Here is a 17,980-nt window from a genome sequence, read left to right on the forward strand (position 1 = left end):
AGGGTACCACAGGAAATTCACTAGAGGGAACCTGGCTTTATTGCAGCGCTATTAGCTCTGCCTCTGAGGACTGCAAACAGTATTGCCACAAACATTTGAAGATGGTGAGTCAGGCCCCCCAAAATCATGAGATTTTAAAAGAAAGTGGATTCTTTATATTTTTTCCTTCTGACTTTTCAAGCTTTTCTATGTGGGTTGGAAATGTTATTTAAAATGAAAGCTAAGAGTCTAATATCACATGACTCTGTGAGCTGGGGCTTTGAGGAAAAACATCAAATAGTGCAAGACTCATGATAAAATTGCAACAGCTGGCAACTCCCCTCCGTTCTTCTTGCCTCTTGTTAGTGATAGAGGCTGGAACATGGGGAGGGGGAGAGGAGTGGAGGAGAGGGAGATGGAGCGATTTCCAGCTGAAAATACCTCAGGAGCAGAAGTATGAGCTTTAAGTTATGGGTGCCTGACAACTTGGGCTTCCCTGCCTTCCTGCCCTTTGAACACTTTTCATTAATAGGGGCTAGTAAGGGTCATAGGAGCAGGGAGAGTTATGGGAGATACAAACACATATACAAGCTGTCTGCTGTAGCCTTGGAAAAGCAGTTCCATAAGTTTTCCTGCTGTCTCCATTCGTCTGAATAAGGGAATCACTGTGAGCTTTAATTTTAATATTTCAAAAGTAGCCACTGTTTGAGATTTTGTCAGGGTATGTAGGAGGTTTGGAGTCTCTGGGGACCAGGGTTGTTTAGCTGGAGGGAGCAGCCAATAAATAAAATTAAAAATGAAAGATTGATCCAGGCAAGATTTTTACAAGGGAACATTAAAAAATCTTTCCTCTGCAAAAGTTAGTGAATATGGAGACTAAATGGGAGATTAAAAAGCTCAAACAAAAACACTTTGATTTTCAGTGGGATTTGTGTTCCTGAGTCACTTATGCACTTAGAAATCCTAGCCTAAATTCATTTAATCAAAGTGTGAAATGGGAGAATTTTAGTCCTGCTGTAAGGGCAAGTCTCAATACAACTTTAACTGTGGACATATCATTACCTCCTCTGTTCTAGCCCCTGTATAGTATATATTTATATAATGTCTAAATATATATCTATATAAAAGAAAAACACTATAAACTATAAGGAAAAAGTGAAGGTTGTACTGAAGAGTGAAGAAAATATTTGTTGCTTATCCTGTTAATGTAAAATTGCATTCTGTTTTTTTTTTTAGTAATAAACTTTGTAACTGGTTTAAGATCTATCCCTTGTTTCTCCCCCAGAACTTTTCCCTATTCCCCAAACCATTCAAGGTTTAAATTTAAAACTACAGAATCAATCACATTCTGGCTTAAAACTGCAGAACTGTAACTCAGCCCTAGAATTAAAGTGTTGCATCGCATATATTCCTGTATCAGGTGGTCTCAGAACAGTGGGAAGTGTTGTGCTGTAGTTTCTGGTGAGCTATGGGTCCTGCGGCAGCTTTGACGAGTACTTTTGCTTTTGTAAATTAAAACAAAGACCTTACTGTTAATGTAATGCCTTTTTGTTGTTGTTGTTGTCCCCCTCTGCCGTTCACTTTTTATAGGAGTCACATCTCCGGTCTGGTTTAGTATGATCCACTACTGAAAACTAGGTGATGCTATTCAGGACCCTTGCTCTAAAAAGACATGAATAAGGCACTAGTCTGTGCCAGTTATCTGAGCATGCTATCACTTTGGAGAGGATGAAATAGAGACACTGCGTTGTTTGGATAGATGTAATTGGAGTGTCATTTCCTAGTGTAAACAAAATATATACCGAATATAATATGCAGCCTAGAGAAAATAAGGCTTTTTTAGCTCTTTTGCTTTGAGTCTCTTTTGCTGTGTAAAACATCATCCAAGAAAAGAAGAGATCCATAGGCAGCCTTCTGCCCTTATGAGATGGAATATATCACGCCTGCAACATAATCTGAGTCCAAAAGTGAAAAGCCTGGTTATCTCAGTCCTATCTTGGCAGCTGTACAAGATCTTGCCAGCACCAATGCAATCTAGCTCATACAGTAAGCTTTCACCTACTGATATATGCTGAAAGTTGAGCACTGGACGAGTCCTTTAACAGGTAAATCGGCACTGGGGTGGCATGGTGGTAGAATGTAGACAACAATTTGAGTAATTCTTCATTTATTGTGTGATGTTATGATTAATCAATATGTTATATCATACATATTCATTGTATGTTAATTAGAGTTAATTTGTAGGATTATAAAAGTATACAATTGATCAGTATTTAGAGGAACTAAGTATTAGACATGAGTAAGACAAGCTGAAATGCAAGAATCTGTAGGCTGAGGCCTGCATGACTTTAGCTTAGCTATCTTAGGCCTTGGAGACAAGAAATGATGATATAAGTGACTGGAAAATAACCCGATGCCCTAAGATTATGGGAATAGAGTTTCCAACTGGTAAGATTGTGAAAAATTACCCAGAAGATTAATATTAGATAATAAAAATACTGTAAAGGCGCATCTTTCTCCAATGTGTATCTTAACCACAGGATACAGGTTGTGCGTCAATGCTAATGAGAATAAAGAGAACTTATACAGTCTATAGAAAATTGGGGTCCCTTAAGTAGCCAGGGGACAAAGACCAGTAAGAGTAAAGAGGGTTGACACTTTTATGTGCAGAATGTAGGTACAGACAGAATCATATTATAAAAAGGGGATGCCCAGAATGGGAAAATGGAGCTCCTTATGGGAGACTCCAGCATGAACCATCCCTCTTTGATCCCTCTTTGATCCCTGATTATCAAACCATAAGAGACCATCAGACCCTAACACTGTTGTTAAGGATATGAGTATAACTATATTTGTAACTTGTGCACAGGTCTGTGTAGAATTTCTATATGCTTGGGTAATCATAACTTTAATTGTAACTTTAATAAAACAGTGTAGAGCAGACCTTGTACTTGTGAATGTCTATGTGGTCGCTACCTTTGGTCTTTGTGTTTCTAGAGACTCTAATTCTGAATCAACTAGCAGAGGTGACTTTCACTCTGTTAAGCTTGAAACTGTAGACAGCAGAGCTGAACCCACAGTAGTGTAATACCACATTACAAAATTCACTTTAAATAAAATAAAAGGCTACATGAAGGAATACTGAACTTTCATAGGTGAAAATTAGGCCAAAGTTTTCACATATGGATCCCTAGCCATAGTGAGCTTCTTCTTATCTCATACTTCAACTCCCTTCCCCCTGCATTCCCATTACGTTTGTTGTAATCAGGCTGTGCCTTCCTATATTCAGGAAGGATGGGTAGGTGAAAGGATTGCTTAAACTGTGCTTGCGAGTTAGGTTATATCTTTAGCATAAGTGTATGGAGTGAAGCAGATTTTGTTAATTCCTGCGTGGGACTGAGGTAAAATCAAGAACTTTGCGGCTGACCTGAGAGATTGCAAGGGGCACACATTCTAGAAAGCTGCCCATTAAAGTTGAGTGATTATGCCACCTGCATTTTGCTTCAGTGTGCTTGCTTTAACGTGTTCAGATTCCCCATAAGAGAAACTGATGTGCCAGAGTAAACATGGATTTCGCTGGTTCTTGGTTCTCTGCTGATTTACCTGACTTTCATCTTTTGGCTGGAAGCTCAATCTATTGAACTATTCCCTCTTTCCTTCACCTCCTCTCTGGCTTCTCTGCCCGTCTGCCAATATTAAAAACAGCAAAACTTTCCTTTGTGTTTGCTGCTCCAGGCTGTTCACTTCCTCAGCTTCTGGGTGAGGTTGCAGGAGGCCAGTGACTGAAATTCCCTCCTCTCTTCCCTGCCTGACTGCTCAGCATTCACTACTTTCTGCATGCTTCACCTCGGGGGAGAAGCCAGTGGAACTAAGCAAGTTGAACAGCCACTCAGAAAAGGGTGGAGGAGTCTCAGCTGGTTCTGTAACATCAAGCCACACCACCACCAGTGACATCAACCCTGAAACCAACTTCTTGACCTTGGTGCCGTTAAGTTCTCAGTAGGTGGTGGTGGGGGAAGCAAAGAGGTCTGTCTTGGGGGAGGGATGGAGCTCCCATGCTGAGGAGAGAGGGGAAAGAAGGAGAGAAGAGACAGGTGAGGATGCTGTGAAGGAAGGTGCAAAGAGAAAGCGAGAATGTTGGAGTAGTTGGAAGAGATGGGGGGTAAGGTGGGGAATGGGGGTAGGAGAGAGGCTCCTTAGAACAAGAGAGAGAGAAAGCCAACCCCTGAAAATGCTGAAGTTTGGAGAACAGGCCTGATGGCTACCCTGAGAGTTACAATGCAGCAAAAGGCTGTGCATGCATACTGTACATAAATTAAATATTAGGCCTTTTTTCAGTCCAATGTAGATAGGTTGGCTCTGCAAAAGGGCAAATGCACTGGGTAAAATGATGGTCCCATTGTAGTCAATGGCAAAACTCCCATTGATTTCAATGGGGCCAGCACTTCACCCTGTTTACCTATTCTCCACTCCCTTGCACCATGTGTAGCCACTTACCTTGCATAGTCATCTGCGACTTGGTAGCTTTTTATATCCACTTTACACTCACATTACCCAGGGGCACCCCAAGGGGGAATCAGGCCTTCCTGAACATACTGCCCTCCCAGAGTGGAACAATATAGTAAGGTGGCTGAGGTCTTGGTCAGCTCACTGAGAACAGAACTGAGGCTTCCAGAGCTTAAAGCATAAAACTCCACATTTTGAGCTAAAGAGCCATACTGTAGCTGAGAGCTGTAATAGACCCATGTTTTCTGTTCATCTGGCACAGAGGGGGATGTGTAATGCACACTGAATAGTGGGTTACCTACAACAGCTTCATTGAGAGGGGATAACTTAATCTATCAGTATTTTTAGAGGACCCGTCATAGTAGCACCTCGCTATCACTTGTTCCACTTTGCATCAGTCCCATTTTTCCTCCCCTGCCCTACTTGCAGTAGGTTTCTGCCCATGTACAATCTATGTAAACCTGACAGTTTGCCTATTCAGAAATCTGTAGGCTTGCTGAAAGCTTCCTTCAGTTTGCATAGCAAAATTTCAACTCCCTTTCTATTCTCAACAAAGGCCTTGCCTACATAGGGGAATTAAAAAAAAAATCCCACTGGTGCTGTCACTGGTTCACAGGCATTTCTAGCGCAGACATGCCCAACCAGGGCTGGATTAAGGCACAGGAATGGACCTACGGCCCCAACTCTTGAAGTCATGTAATGGTATCAGAATCTCATCTTTGAATATGTTTGTGTGTTTCTAGCAATGATGTATGTGAAAAGAACCCTTGTAATGTGACCGGACTGTAACTGATACAGCTAAGTCTGCCTGAGTATATAGAAAGCCTGAAACAATAACTTGAGAGGTATGAGCTACCTAATTCTTTGTAATGCATTGTTAACTCTGAAACCTGTTCCTTCATGCAGGCTCCTATTTAGTTTTTCCCCTCTTTTACAAAAGTTTCTTGCACTGTTCTAATGGTGAGAGAACATAGTAATTAATAACAGAAAAATCTCATTCATACCAATAGACATTAAAGTATACGCTACATGAGCCAGGCAAACATTTTGTAACAATTTAGCTATTTTTCTGTTCACAAATTGTTTGTGAATGGTGGACTGCAATTTATTTTGAATATATTCACTATTTAAAATGATTTAATTTATGCAACTTTCAGCTTCTGGATTGCTTATAAACTGTTTGCAAATAGCTAATCTCACCTGTGTAACCTATCTATTTATAGGGTCCCTGTCACTGTAGTAACTGATGGCAGTATTCATTACTGAAACAGTCAAAATTCAATATTTGAGCTACGCGATTGGCTAGCTAATATAGGTAATGTGGCATTGTTTCTGTTTCCTGACTGTTTCCAGACTTCTTAGGTTATAAGCAAATTTCCTGTAGCCACGAAACACACTTCATTTTGTGATTGCATGAATGTTCTCAGTCAACTAATTTTGGACCTGTAGCCAAAATTCATTTAATAAAAAATAAGGCTGTCAAGCGATTAAAAAAATTAATTGCGGTTAATCGTGTGATTAATCGCATTCTTAAACAACAGAATACAATTTATGTAAATATTTTTGGATGTTTTCCAAATTTTCAAATATATTGATTTCAATTACAACACAGAATACAAAGTATACAGTGCTAACATATTTATTTTGTATTATAAATATTTGCACTGTAAAAATAAAAGAAATAGTATTTTTCAATTCACTTAATACAAGTACTGCAGTGCAGTCTCTTTACCATGAAAGTTGAACTTACAAATGTAAAGTTATGTACAAAAATAAAACTGTAGAAAACTTTAATGCCTACAAGTCCATTCAGTCCTATTTCTTGTTCAGCCAATCGCTCAAACAAGTCTGTTTACATTGGTAGGAGATAATGCTGCCTGCTTCTTGTTTACAGTGTCATCTGAAAGTGAGAACAGGCATTTGCATGGTACTGTTGTAGCCAGCATTGCAATATATTTACGTGCCACATGCACTAAAGATTCATATGTCCCTTCATGCTTCAACCACTATTCCAGAAGACATGCTTCCATGCTGATGATGGCTTCTGCTCGATAACAATCCAAAGCAGTGCAGACCAACGCATGTTCATTTTCATCATCTGAGTCAGATGTCACCAGCAGAAGGTTGATTTTCATTTTTGGTGGTTTGGATTCTGTAGTTTCCACATCAGTATTGTTCTTTTAAGACTTCTGAAAGCATGCTCCACACCCTGTCCCTCTCAGATTTTGGAAGGTACTTCAGATTCTTAAATCTTGGGTCAAGTACTGTAGCTATCTTTAGAAAGCACACTTTGGTACCTTCTTTGTGTTTTGTCAAATCTGCAGCGAAAGTGTTCTTAAAACCAACAACATGCTGGGTCATCGTCAGAGAGTGCTATAACATGAAATATGTGGCAGAATGTGGGTAAAACACAGAACAGGACACACAATTCTCCTCCAAGGAGTTCAGTCACAAATTTAACTAACGCATTATTTTTTTAATGAGCGTCATCCGCATGGAAGCATGTCCTCTGGAATGGTAGCCAAAGCATGAAGAGGCATACAAAAGTTTAGCATATCTGGCATGTAAATACCTTGCAGTGCTGACTACAACAGTGCCATGCGAACATCTGTTCTCACTTTCAGGTGACATTGTAAAAATAAGAAGTGGGAAGCATTATCTCCTGTAAATGTAAACAAACTTGTTTCTCTTAGCAATTGGCTGCACAAGAAGTAGGACTGAGTGGACTTGTAGGTGCTAAAGTTTTACATTGTTTTATTTTAGAGTGCAGTTATGTAACAAAAAAATTTTACATTTGTAAGTTGCACTTTCATGATAAAGAGATTGCACTATGAGGTGAATTGAAAAACACTATTTCTTTTATCATTTTTACAGAGCAAATATTTGTAATAAAATATTATATAAATTGAGCACTGTATGCTTTGTATTCTGTGTTGTAATTGAAATTGAAATATATTTAAAAATGTAGAAAAACATACAAAATATTTAATAAATTTCAGTTGGTATTCTGTTGTTTAACAGTGCAATTGAAACTGTGATTAATTTTTTTTGTTAATCGCATGAGTTAACTGCGATTAACTGACAGATCTAATAAAAAAAACTTTGCCACCATTTCTTTTCTTGTGGGGAAGACTTAAACTTTTATATAAACAAAAGAAAGGTGGAACAGGTCACTTTGTTCAGTCCTTCCTATAAATTAATAATCACAAGACTTCTGTTTTCAGGTACCTGTAGTTAGACTATCTTCATTTGCCATACATCTTTAGCTAAAGGAGAACAGCCCTTCTTCCTCCTTCCTTCAATTACAAATCACCTTAAATAAACTTTGTGTACTAACAAACTGACTTGTTTGCTGCATACCAAGCAGAGATGCATCAGTAATCAGACTTATTTACAACTATGTCACTTTGCTGTGTTACTACCAATCAGTTATTTAAAAAAAAACAACAAATTATTGCAACCTTTAGAGGTACTTAGATTGTCAGCCCTTGAAGGCAGGGACACTGTCTTACTCTAATGTATACAGACCTGTGCAGTGCTAGATAATGACTATTAATAATTTCAAAAGTCTAGTTGTGGTATGGAAGGTGTGTATGTGTGTGGTGCAGAACAGCTCCTGTTCCAGTGCAGTCTATGCAGGAACATGATCAGCAACTGGCAGGGTAGAAACATAACTCCCCCAGGCTTCTAATAATAGCAACAACCAGAAGGCTGAAAAAGACCATGTGTGAGAGTACAAATGTCAGGGATGGATGAATGAACTGTTCCCGTTCACCCCTTTTCTCTCCTGGTTTTTGTCCTGAAGAAAGTTCTTCCTTGGTGCTTCTTGGCCAATGTATCAATTGTTATATTGTAATAAACCTTGGATACTACGCAGCTGTCATCACATTGCACAACAAAGACTATTCTGAACTTTTGGTGGCAGTGAGGAGGAGAACTGAGATCCTTAAACTTCAAAAAACACAGGTTTGTACTGTTTGAACTAAAGGAAAAAAGATAGGGGCTATGACATACGGTGGAGCAGTTCTGATTCCATCCAGCAGAGGGCAGTAGTATACATACACACTAGCCAGCTCATTACTATACTGTGGCTCCTCTGAATATTTGAAAGCCATTGTCTAGTTTATCAGTATACTTTCCCTAGCAAACATGAAAGGTGCCTTTTTCCCCTCTTGCCAGCTTTTACAATTCTCATCTTCTACACAATTCAGTTTTTTTTTCAGGCCATGACTGGGGCCTCCCTGTACTTCAGTATTATTTCCTTTCCTGCATTAATTTAACTTTCACACTTCTGCTTTTTAAGCATCTAATTGGTTGAGGTAACTTAAACTCTTTAGTATGTGGTAATGGAGACAAAGAAATCTCAATTCTAGACACTTTGAAAGTGCATGGGGCTCTGCTCTCTGGCCTGGGGGGGTGGGGGGGGGAGAGAGAGACACACACACACACACACACACACACAAACACACTGTTCTGTGCATGCGCTCTCTTTCAATCACATACAGACACGCGGAGATGTTCATCTTCAGGACTGGGGAAACTGGCTGCTTTCTTCCTCATGTCTGCCTATGTCCTCTCTCTGCTTCAGAAAACTCATTTTCCAGATTAAGGAGTGTCTTAGTTTGCTGAAGTCTCGGTTCAGAGGTTAGTTCAGATCAGGGAGCTTCTCTCACTCGCTGCTTTCTCTGAGTTATTCCTTAGTTTGTAATCAGTCCAGGGGGAAGTACTAGCCGAACGCCCCCTAACTGTCAGTCATTCACAGAACTGCAGAACTTTTAAAGGTTTCAGAGTAACAGCCGTGTTAGTCTGTATTCGCAAAAAGAAAAGGAGGACTTGTGGCACCTTAGAGACTAACCAATTTATTAGAGCATTCTAACTTTTAAAGAGACAAGATCCCAGCAGATACCTCTCCAAATTGACTGCCAGGCCCAGTAACTCTATTTTTACTTCATTTTGTGTTTTAATTTACTGGTTTAAACATGATGTTAGGATGAGAACCTGCAAGTGGAAAAGCAGTGAGAGGTTGTAGGTGGCAGACAACCAGCCTGGAATTGAATTGCTGCTTGTGGATTATAGGGGTTTTATAATATATCAATAAATCAGTTGGTGGTATTAAAAATTACACATTTCTGCCTATCATTAGAGCTCTGTGCATAAGCTCTCTCCCTGTCAAGGTTCCCAGTAAAGCAAAACATGATACTTATTCATATTCCGTATTTTTTTTGCAGAAACAAGCAAAATTTAAAATGGTCATTTTGCTGCAAAACACAGTTTTGTGAAATGGTGAATTTTGGAGTGGGCAGAAGTTCCTCAAAATTGATAAATGTTGCCCAGTGTGTGAAGTTCAGCCTTTTAACCATGAAACATAGTGCACACGCTGTCAGTGGAGCTGGCAACATGTTTTTCTTTTTTTCCCCCCTCTGGATTTAATTTGCAAATAAAGTGCAGTTCCCATGCAGAAACATCTGAAGGGCAGGTTAAAAACCCTCCAGCGCAGCATGTGGTGAAGATCCTATGTGTTGGTCAATTTGATATGAAAATTGTGGGGAAGCATGACAGAGTTTCAGTTAGTTGAGGATTTTGATGACATGGGGTTTGTTAATCAGGTTTTCCTACAGAAGGGAAAAATCACTTGTGTATGTAATTGGTTGAAGAGCTAAAACTGTTATTTTTTCTGGACATCTGTGTCACCCTGGTTTTAGGCTCTGGGTAAGGTTGTTGGGATTTGCTACAGTACAATACGGATAGCTAGAGAAGTACAGTAGAACCTCAAAGATACGGACACCAGAGTTACGGACTTACCGGTCAACCGGACACCCTGGGGAGCCAGAAGTAATCAATCAGACAGTAGCGGAGACAACCCCCCCCCCAAATAAATAAATAAAAAAAATCAACCAGAAAGTATTGTACTGCCTTGGAGCTTTAGCCCTGGGGCTTTGGGCTTCAGTGGGGGAGGAGGGGTTTGGGGCTGCAGCCACAGGGTGTGTGTCGGAGAATTAGGGCTCCAGGCGGGGGAGGGGACCTCGGGGCTTCTGACCCTTGGGAGCACTGGGGCTCAGGGCTTTAGGCCAGGGGGAGCACTGGGACTCGAGGCTTCAGCCCTGTGGGGGGCGCCAGGGCTTGGGGCTTTAGCTACAAGGGGAGTGCCAGTTTCAGCCACAGCGCTCCTCCCATTGCTAAAGCCCCTGGTGTGCCCCCCCACCACTGAAACTGGGAGCAGAGCTGTGGGCAGCCCTGAGCTCTGGTGCTCGCTGCAGGGCAGAAGCCAAAAACGGAGCTGGGGGGCTGAAGCCCCGACCCCCAACACTCCTCCCAGGTCTAAAGCCCCAAGCCCCCCCCCCCACCTTGAGCCCTGCCTCTCCTCCCCCCTTCCCCATGGCTACAGCCCCAACCACCCCAGTGTCTGAAGTCTGGAACGTCTTATTCAGAGCCGCGGAACATTTTAGAGTTACGAACAACCTCCATTCCCGAGGTGTTCCTAACTCTGAGGTTCTGTATCATGGCTGCATCCACTTTATACATTTACCACACTTACTCAGGCTTGTCTACATGGTGTGCTGCTCTGCACTAGGGGGATGTACATTCTAGTGCACACTAACATGTTGTGTGCTAACTGGTCCATGTGGACCCTGCTGGTGTGCACTGAAAATTCCCTACTGCGCATTAATGTAGTCCTGTTTCAAATAGGACTATATCATTGTGCACTAGGGAACTTTTAGTGTGCGCCAGCAGCATGCACATGCACCAGTTAGTGCACAACATACTAATGCACACTAGAATTTACATCCTTTTAGTGCAGACTAATACACTGTGAAGACAAGCCCTTAGTTGTGTACCGGTTGAATGTTATATGGTAATGTCATTTGTGTCATTGCAGCACAATTGAATCAGACTTTGTTTGTGTAACACCGGTGTGGTCCTTGCCAGTTGATCAGCATTTTCTGGAAATGATATCACCAATACAATATAGATATGTAGTGAATATTAAAAGAGGAAGTAAAATACCCATTGTCTCCATATATTGTCTGCCAGTCCTTATGCATGGTGACAGAAGGTTTGTGGGAAGCCCGCAAACCAACTTAATAGGCAACATGTTATAGAATCTCACAAAATATATGGAAAATTTTCTGCTAAACATTATTACTGATGCATTCAAGATGATTCCTATCTCACCCCTCCTTGACCAACAATAATCTGAAATTTTCATAATTAATCCTGAAACTGAGGTTCACTGACTAAAGTTGGCAAAGTATAGTCCATGTCAAAGTTCTAGTGCACCTAGGAGCATTTGATAGCATTGGGTGACGCTAAAATGTCTCCCGTGGTTATAAACAGGAAACCAGCCAAAACTTGACTGCTTGTGCCTCAGTTTCCCCATCTGTGAAATGGGGGAAATACTACTTACCTGTCTTTGCAAAGCACTGAGAGGTGTATGCATGAAAAGCAGTATGAAAATGCTCATATTGTCATTAACTTGTTCATATTCGCGAAATCCATCCCTGATTCCCTAACTCCATTGATTTGAATGAAATTCCACCACAGATTAATTCAGGCCTCTTTATTATAATTTTTACAATTTTTCTGTGCTGTAAATCTGCATGGTACCTTACAAAAATATAAAAAGACACAGTCCTTGCCTTAACAAGCTTTTTACAGGGGTATTAAAAACTTCCCTCCCAAAAACTTTTAATCTCCCATGTAGTAGATTAACCCATTTCAGTTTTCTACATATTAAACACTTTTTAATCCACACACTACAGGTTCCAGAACTTTCATATGAATTTAATAGTCAGATAGATTTCACCCATCACTTTTAAGATGTGATTCCCATGGGCAGTTTTGGATTTCTTCCATTTATAATATACTGCAATTGGTCAAAGATTTATGTACTTAAACAGTCTTGGAAAATAACTGGATCTATTATTTTAAAATGATCCATTAGATTATCTATAATAATTTATTGCTAAACAGATTTTTCAGCAGTTATTTTATATAGCCCCCACCCACCTTTAAACAACCCCCTCCCCCCAATTCTTTGCTTTTTATATCTTTCTGGGAGGTTTATGTTGTTAGCATTTGAGTGTTCTCTGTTGCGTGAAGTGTATTACTGAGATTATTTCTCTGTGCAAATTCTCTCTCCACAGTGTTTTTTAGTCTCTGGTGAAACAGTGAGCCAAACCCCTTTATAATCCTTTAACTGTTGATTTGAAATGTAAAAAACAAAAAACATGAAGAAGAGTAATAGGCTGTTGAAACCACTGGAGATAAACACAAACACTTGGAACTGCCAGATCTCTACAGTCTTCTAGAAGTGACTCACCGGGCTCCAAATGCATGATGTTGTTGTGGCCTTTGTTTATGTATTTTGTAGTCACCACATTTCTGATATTATACAAGTGTGGTCTTCTTAGGGTACTGGCTCAGGCAGCAGTTAAACCACCTATATGCTAACAAGCCTTTGCTACCAGGTTCCTAAGGGGTCCTGGCTGGGAAAAATTAAAACCAAACCTTAGACCTCTGTCAGACTGAAAAGAAAATTATATTTTTGAAGTAGTCTACAGTGTGGACAGGAAATGACCCCTTCACAAACTGCTTCTTTAAAAACAAGCAGTGGTGCCTGAAGCTATCCAGTCTCTCTCTCTCTCTCTGGAGCTTGTGCTCTCTCTCTCTCTCTCTCCCCCCCCCCCCTTCTCTCTCTCTGTCTCCTGCTATAGAAGGGCTCCAACAGCAGTTTCCAGCCAGTGTGTTCTCTCTCTCTCTCTCTCTCTCTCTCTCTGTGCGTCTGTCTGTGTGTATGTGTGTGTGTGTGTCTCTCTCTCTCTCTTTCTCTCTCTGTGTGCTGCCTGCTGCTACTTTGTACTGTGAAGAACACACAGCCCATGTGCTCTGTATGGATGTTGATGATACTCTGTGTAGCTTGATTCTCTGCAAGCAGACAAGATGTCCAGCACACCACATGACCCTTTCTATTCTTCTCCTTTTGGCCCATTTTATAGGAGACACTCACCATACATGGTGCAACCAGAGTACCGAATCTATGAAATGAACAAGAGGCTGCAGTCTCGTGCAGAGGTAAGTCCCTCAGCCTTGTTTTACTGTGCATGGACTGTGAAAGGTTTCAGGCTGAATTCCGGCTGAAGCGTCCCATTAGATAGCACAATCTACACAGGAATGAACACCCTAATTAATTTAGTAGTTTAATTGCGTAATCCTCATTATATTTTCACGCAGAGCAACTCTTTGAGTAGATACCAGTATAGGCTGAAATCTTGAAATTACAGTACAGCACTTCAGGTTTGATGCCAATCTGAGCAAAATTCCTTTTCCTTAAGTGTGTTTGCTCAGGATCTGTCCTGTTGGCATTTACAGCTATAATGTTGCAAGGTATTCCTCGATCAGTTGCACTAAACTAAAGCTTCTCCTTTGCAGGGAAGTGAACCATGACCTGTATTTGTTTTTCAAAGTCTTAACATTAAATATGAAAGATAGCAGCAACCAGAAGCAGAGTTTTAAAAAACTTATTCAAGAGCAGCCCTTAAAGAACACATGTGCGTAACACACAGATACTGAAATATGTGCATGTTTAGAAAAGAGTTGCCATTATCAAGACAAACGATCAGTTCATGACTTTATCATGTACTTGTCAGAATACCTAGAAACGTACTGTTGTAATGCTTTGTGTAGTCTGTTACTGCTTTGTACATATTGAATTGTACATGGAGATCAGCTCCCTTAAAGAATATGCTAAATGAAAAGAAGTGGTAGAAATACTTTTAATACTTTTTGATTTAAAAATTTAATGAAGCAACACTTTTGGTCTATTGGAGTGAAAGTGTGTGTGGACTGGATCAGGCTGCATTTCTGCCCATGTGTCTGTGCAGCACACATGCTTCCTGCTGCAGTTTTTCCAAAGTAGTTTACTGTGGATGCATGCACTGAACACACTTTAAGAAGTATAAATCTTGTAGAATGAATAGCCTTCTGTAAAGTGGAAGTGCCCTGTGAATTTGTGTCAAGAGCCCCAGTGAAGGATTTTGGTGGAATTTAAGATGAATCTATTTGTTGTACTATAATTCTTTAAGGGAACACGAGGTTATCATAAAATAAAATACACATGCCTGAATTGTCAGCTAACCCATAGAGAATTCATGACGTTTAATGTATATGATACAACTAACAAGATGTGACCTGCTTTCTGATTGGTTAACTGCTAGAGAGTGACTGATTTCCTAACGCTGCTATTTTCTAAACATATTGGTCTGTATATGTTAAATACAGTTGATAGTAGCTGAAAATTTAAAGATGCTCATTGCTTCCTTAGTCATATTAAGTATTCTCAGTTTTGCCTCAGGTCGTTAGCTGCTGGCAGTGATTGATACTTGGGTGTGGAAGGTGTTGTGTTTTGTTATTGCTTATTTGTTTGGTTTTTGCAACTCTGTGACTTACATTCCCATACAAATAAATGTAACAATTGTAGTATCTTACACATGAGCAGGAAAGAGAACGTGCTATCGAACGATCACTTTGGGATTATTTTGTAGAAGTTATTTTGAAAAGCTGTACATGTGACTGGCAATTCAACCTTTTTGCATCAATGGTATTTTCGGTATTTTAAATATGCCCTTTTTTCTGATTAGACCTAAGTTACAAATTTTCCACTGCCAAAACTTTTTGGAGGACTTATAGAAAGACTTTTCCCTGTTGCCTTGCTGACGTGAGCTGAGCCAAACGTAGGGTTTAGTACATTTCATTAAAATTTTGCTCCATATATGCTCTTTTGGTTGGGCTACTCTGAGGAGGAAGGGATAATTTACCCCTCTTTGCTGTTACCCTCACTGATTTCAGTGGGCTATAACAGACAGAGTTCAGATAATGAAAAGTGCACCCTTATGAATTTTTCTTTTCTAGGTGTGAAAATACTTTTGCCTTGTGATTGTTCGATGTTAAAATTCTTCTTTTCTTTTCTTTCTGAGTTCCTGATGCCTGGACTGTGGCATTGCTCCTTGTTGAGGCAGATATGATTCTCTAACTACCTTCAGCGCCATCACCCATACTTGTGCTAGAGCAGGTTCCTTAATACAAAATTTAGTTCCTTGGACATTTTGATGTTTACGGTGGCTAGATGTGGAAAGATTGTGATGACGCATTGTTGTCTAATTGCAGGTAGAGAGTGGAAGTTTCACACTCATTTTACACACTTATAAGCCCATCTGTGATTTGTAGCTGTGGAGTTCTAGAGTTTTATTACGACCAGCCTTGGATATCTTACATCCTGATCAGTGGAGCCTTGCAGGTTATGGAAGGAATGTGCTTGGGCTTTGAGGGATATGGGCTCACTAAATAAGCATTTTTCCTCAGGCAATCCTTGGAATAATGTAGGTGATGGCCTCTGATGGAGGCTGCTTGCATACACTCAACCCCACAGGGAAGGTAGCACAAGTAAAGCAGTTTAAGGGGAACGCAGTTATGGAGTTTCCAAAAGGGAGGAATGGGAGGGGGTGGAGGGTTTCTGGGACCCGTTTTGAACCTACTTTGGACAAGGCCAATCGAAAGCAAGGACGCCTGAAGGGTGGAACCACAATGCCTAACAAAACCAAACCCCACAACCTCACACTTTACAGCCTTCAACAAACATTTATCTTGGTTGTCTCATGATGCACAACAATAACTCTCTTAGTAAATCCTCTAGAGTCCAACAACAGTCTTCCTCTTCAGCAAAGGAAGGTCCAAGATAGAGGGTCGTGGGACAGTCTCTTGTATGCCTCCCCTCACCCCACATGCTGCAAAGTCCAGCTTCGCAGTGGCTCCCTGTACATTACTGCTCAGCTGGACTTGTGAGTATGTGAGTATGTTCAGGGCCAAGAAAGGGTGGGTTGGGATCAGTGGAGCCGTCACTACATAGGTCCGCCGTTGCTGCATCCCCCTCTCCTTCCCCCTGGGAGGCAGGGTCTACTATCTCCTTGGGGATGCAAATGTGGGATACAGCTGTTCTGAGGCCTGAGGGCAGGCCTTATAAAGCCTTTTGCATCAAGCCTGATTGGTTTGGCATGGGGTGGGGATAAAGAATAACCTCTAATGAAGCATGTGTAGCTGTAGCTCAAGATGCTAAGCAAATGAAGCTCAGCAAAATGCAATTTAGGCACAGCTTCCAGGTTTCTGTTTTCTTAAGTATGTTTTCTTTAGGAATAAATGGTAGCTATGGGTGAAGAACTGATAACTCTAAACCGTGCTAGACACAGCACACTCTTCTGCACTTCAAGGCCTGTCCCACCCCCAGTGCTTCCAGTGCTCCTATAATTGGCTTTTAAATCCTGGGTCTACCCTAAGCAAAGTCAAGCCCAATTCCGTGATGGTTTTGTGATGTAGAGAGAATTGTCCAATGGTTAAAGGCTGTCACTACCAAACTCATTCTTTCCTATAAAGAAAAGGAGTATTTGTGGCACCTTAGAGACTAACAAATATATTTGAGCATAAGCTTTCGTGAGCTACAGCTCACTTCATCGGATGCATTCAGTGGAAAATACAGTGGGGAGGTTTATATACACACAGAACATGAAACAATGGGTGTTACCATACACACAGTAACCAGAGTGATCACTTAAGGTGAGCTATTACCAGCAGGAGAGCGGGAGGGGGGGTGTAGATAAACATGGGGAAATAGTTTTACTTTGTGTAATGACCCATCCATTTCTTTTTGCGAATACAGATTAACACGGCTCCTACTCTGAAATCATTCTTGCTTATGTGATTTTAAACTGTGCTAGAGCCCAGGTTGTTAACCAGCCTTCAGCCATACTTCAGCCTCTTTAAAGGTTGTGAGAAAAAAAGTCAAATCACACAGAAGTTTGATACAGTGGTTCTTTTCCTTTAAAAATGTAAATTAATACACCAATTCTTAATTCAACATGGGGAGTCAAATGTCCTTCTAGCATACATGATTTTAATAAGTAAACATAAGTTTTTTCTTTAAAATGTTTAAGTTGGCTGACAGAAATAAGGGTAAACTCCATTTAATTTTTATCCCAGGTAACTGAAGTTCTTGGTTTATAAAAATGCAGCTGTTTTCTTGCTGTGTGTGTGACCATGGGATTTCTTTCCTGTACATCCATACTCCATTTATCTGAATGTTTTGGATATCTGTATTAGTTTAACATACTTAGAGAATAAATCTATTGTAGCCATGTAAGAATTCTTTCATGTGTAGTGTAAAGTATTGGTAAATTGGTAAATAGATTTCATATCTCCTTCTCCATGGAACTTCCAACATAAAAGAAACCACCTCTCTCCTTCTTTGATGCTGCAATTCCTATTTTATTAGAATTTTTATAATTAAAAATATTTTAAAATAAAGAGATAACACGTTTGAAATATCCTCTGATACTACAACATGCTGCAGATAAATCACTTATAGCTGCTGACAGGTTAGAGTTTGATCAATTTCTTTATCATCAATATGCAATGAAATATGGCAACTTTTTCACTTGTTTCTAGGTTC

At 40.3% G+C, this 17,980-nt stretch overlaps 1 protein-coding gene across 7 annotated transcripts in view; it reads left to right on the forward strand.

Moving 5' to 3' along the window:
- LDB2 (LIM domain binding 2) overlaps window positions 1-17,980 on the forward strand; it is a 315,970-nt gene that overhangs the window by 19,949 nt on the left and 278,041 nt on the right. For 2 of the 7 annotated variants that reach the window (XM_073342443.2, XM_073342447.2), the window contains exon 1: window positions 13,067-13,557. In XM_073342443.2, the coding sequence (XP_073198544.1) occupies window positions 13,426-13,557 (132 nt within the window). In that variant the 5' untranslated portion in view covers window positions 13,067-13,425. Of the gene's footprint in view, window positions 1-13,065; window positions 13,558-17,980 lie in introns of those variants that run through there. The other 5 variants (XM_078852580.1, XM_073342445.2, XM_073342446.2 and 2 more) reach the window with 5 other exon arrangements.

This window comes from Lepidochelys kempii, chromosome 4 (assembly GCF_965140285.1).
Source record: "Lepidochelys kempii isolate rLepKem1 chromosome 4, rLepKem1.hap1, whole genome shotgun sequence".
Lineage (NCBI taxonomy): Eukaryota > Metazoa > Chordata > Testudines > Cheloniidae > Lepidochelys > Lepidochelys kempii.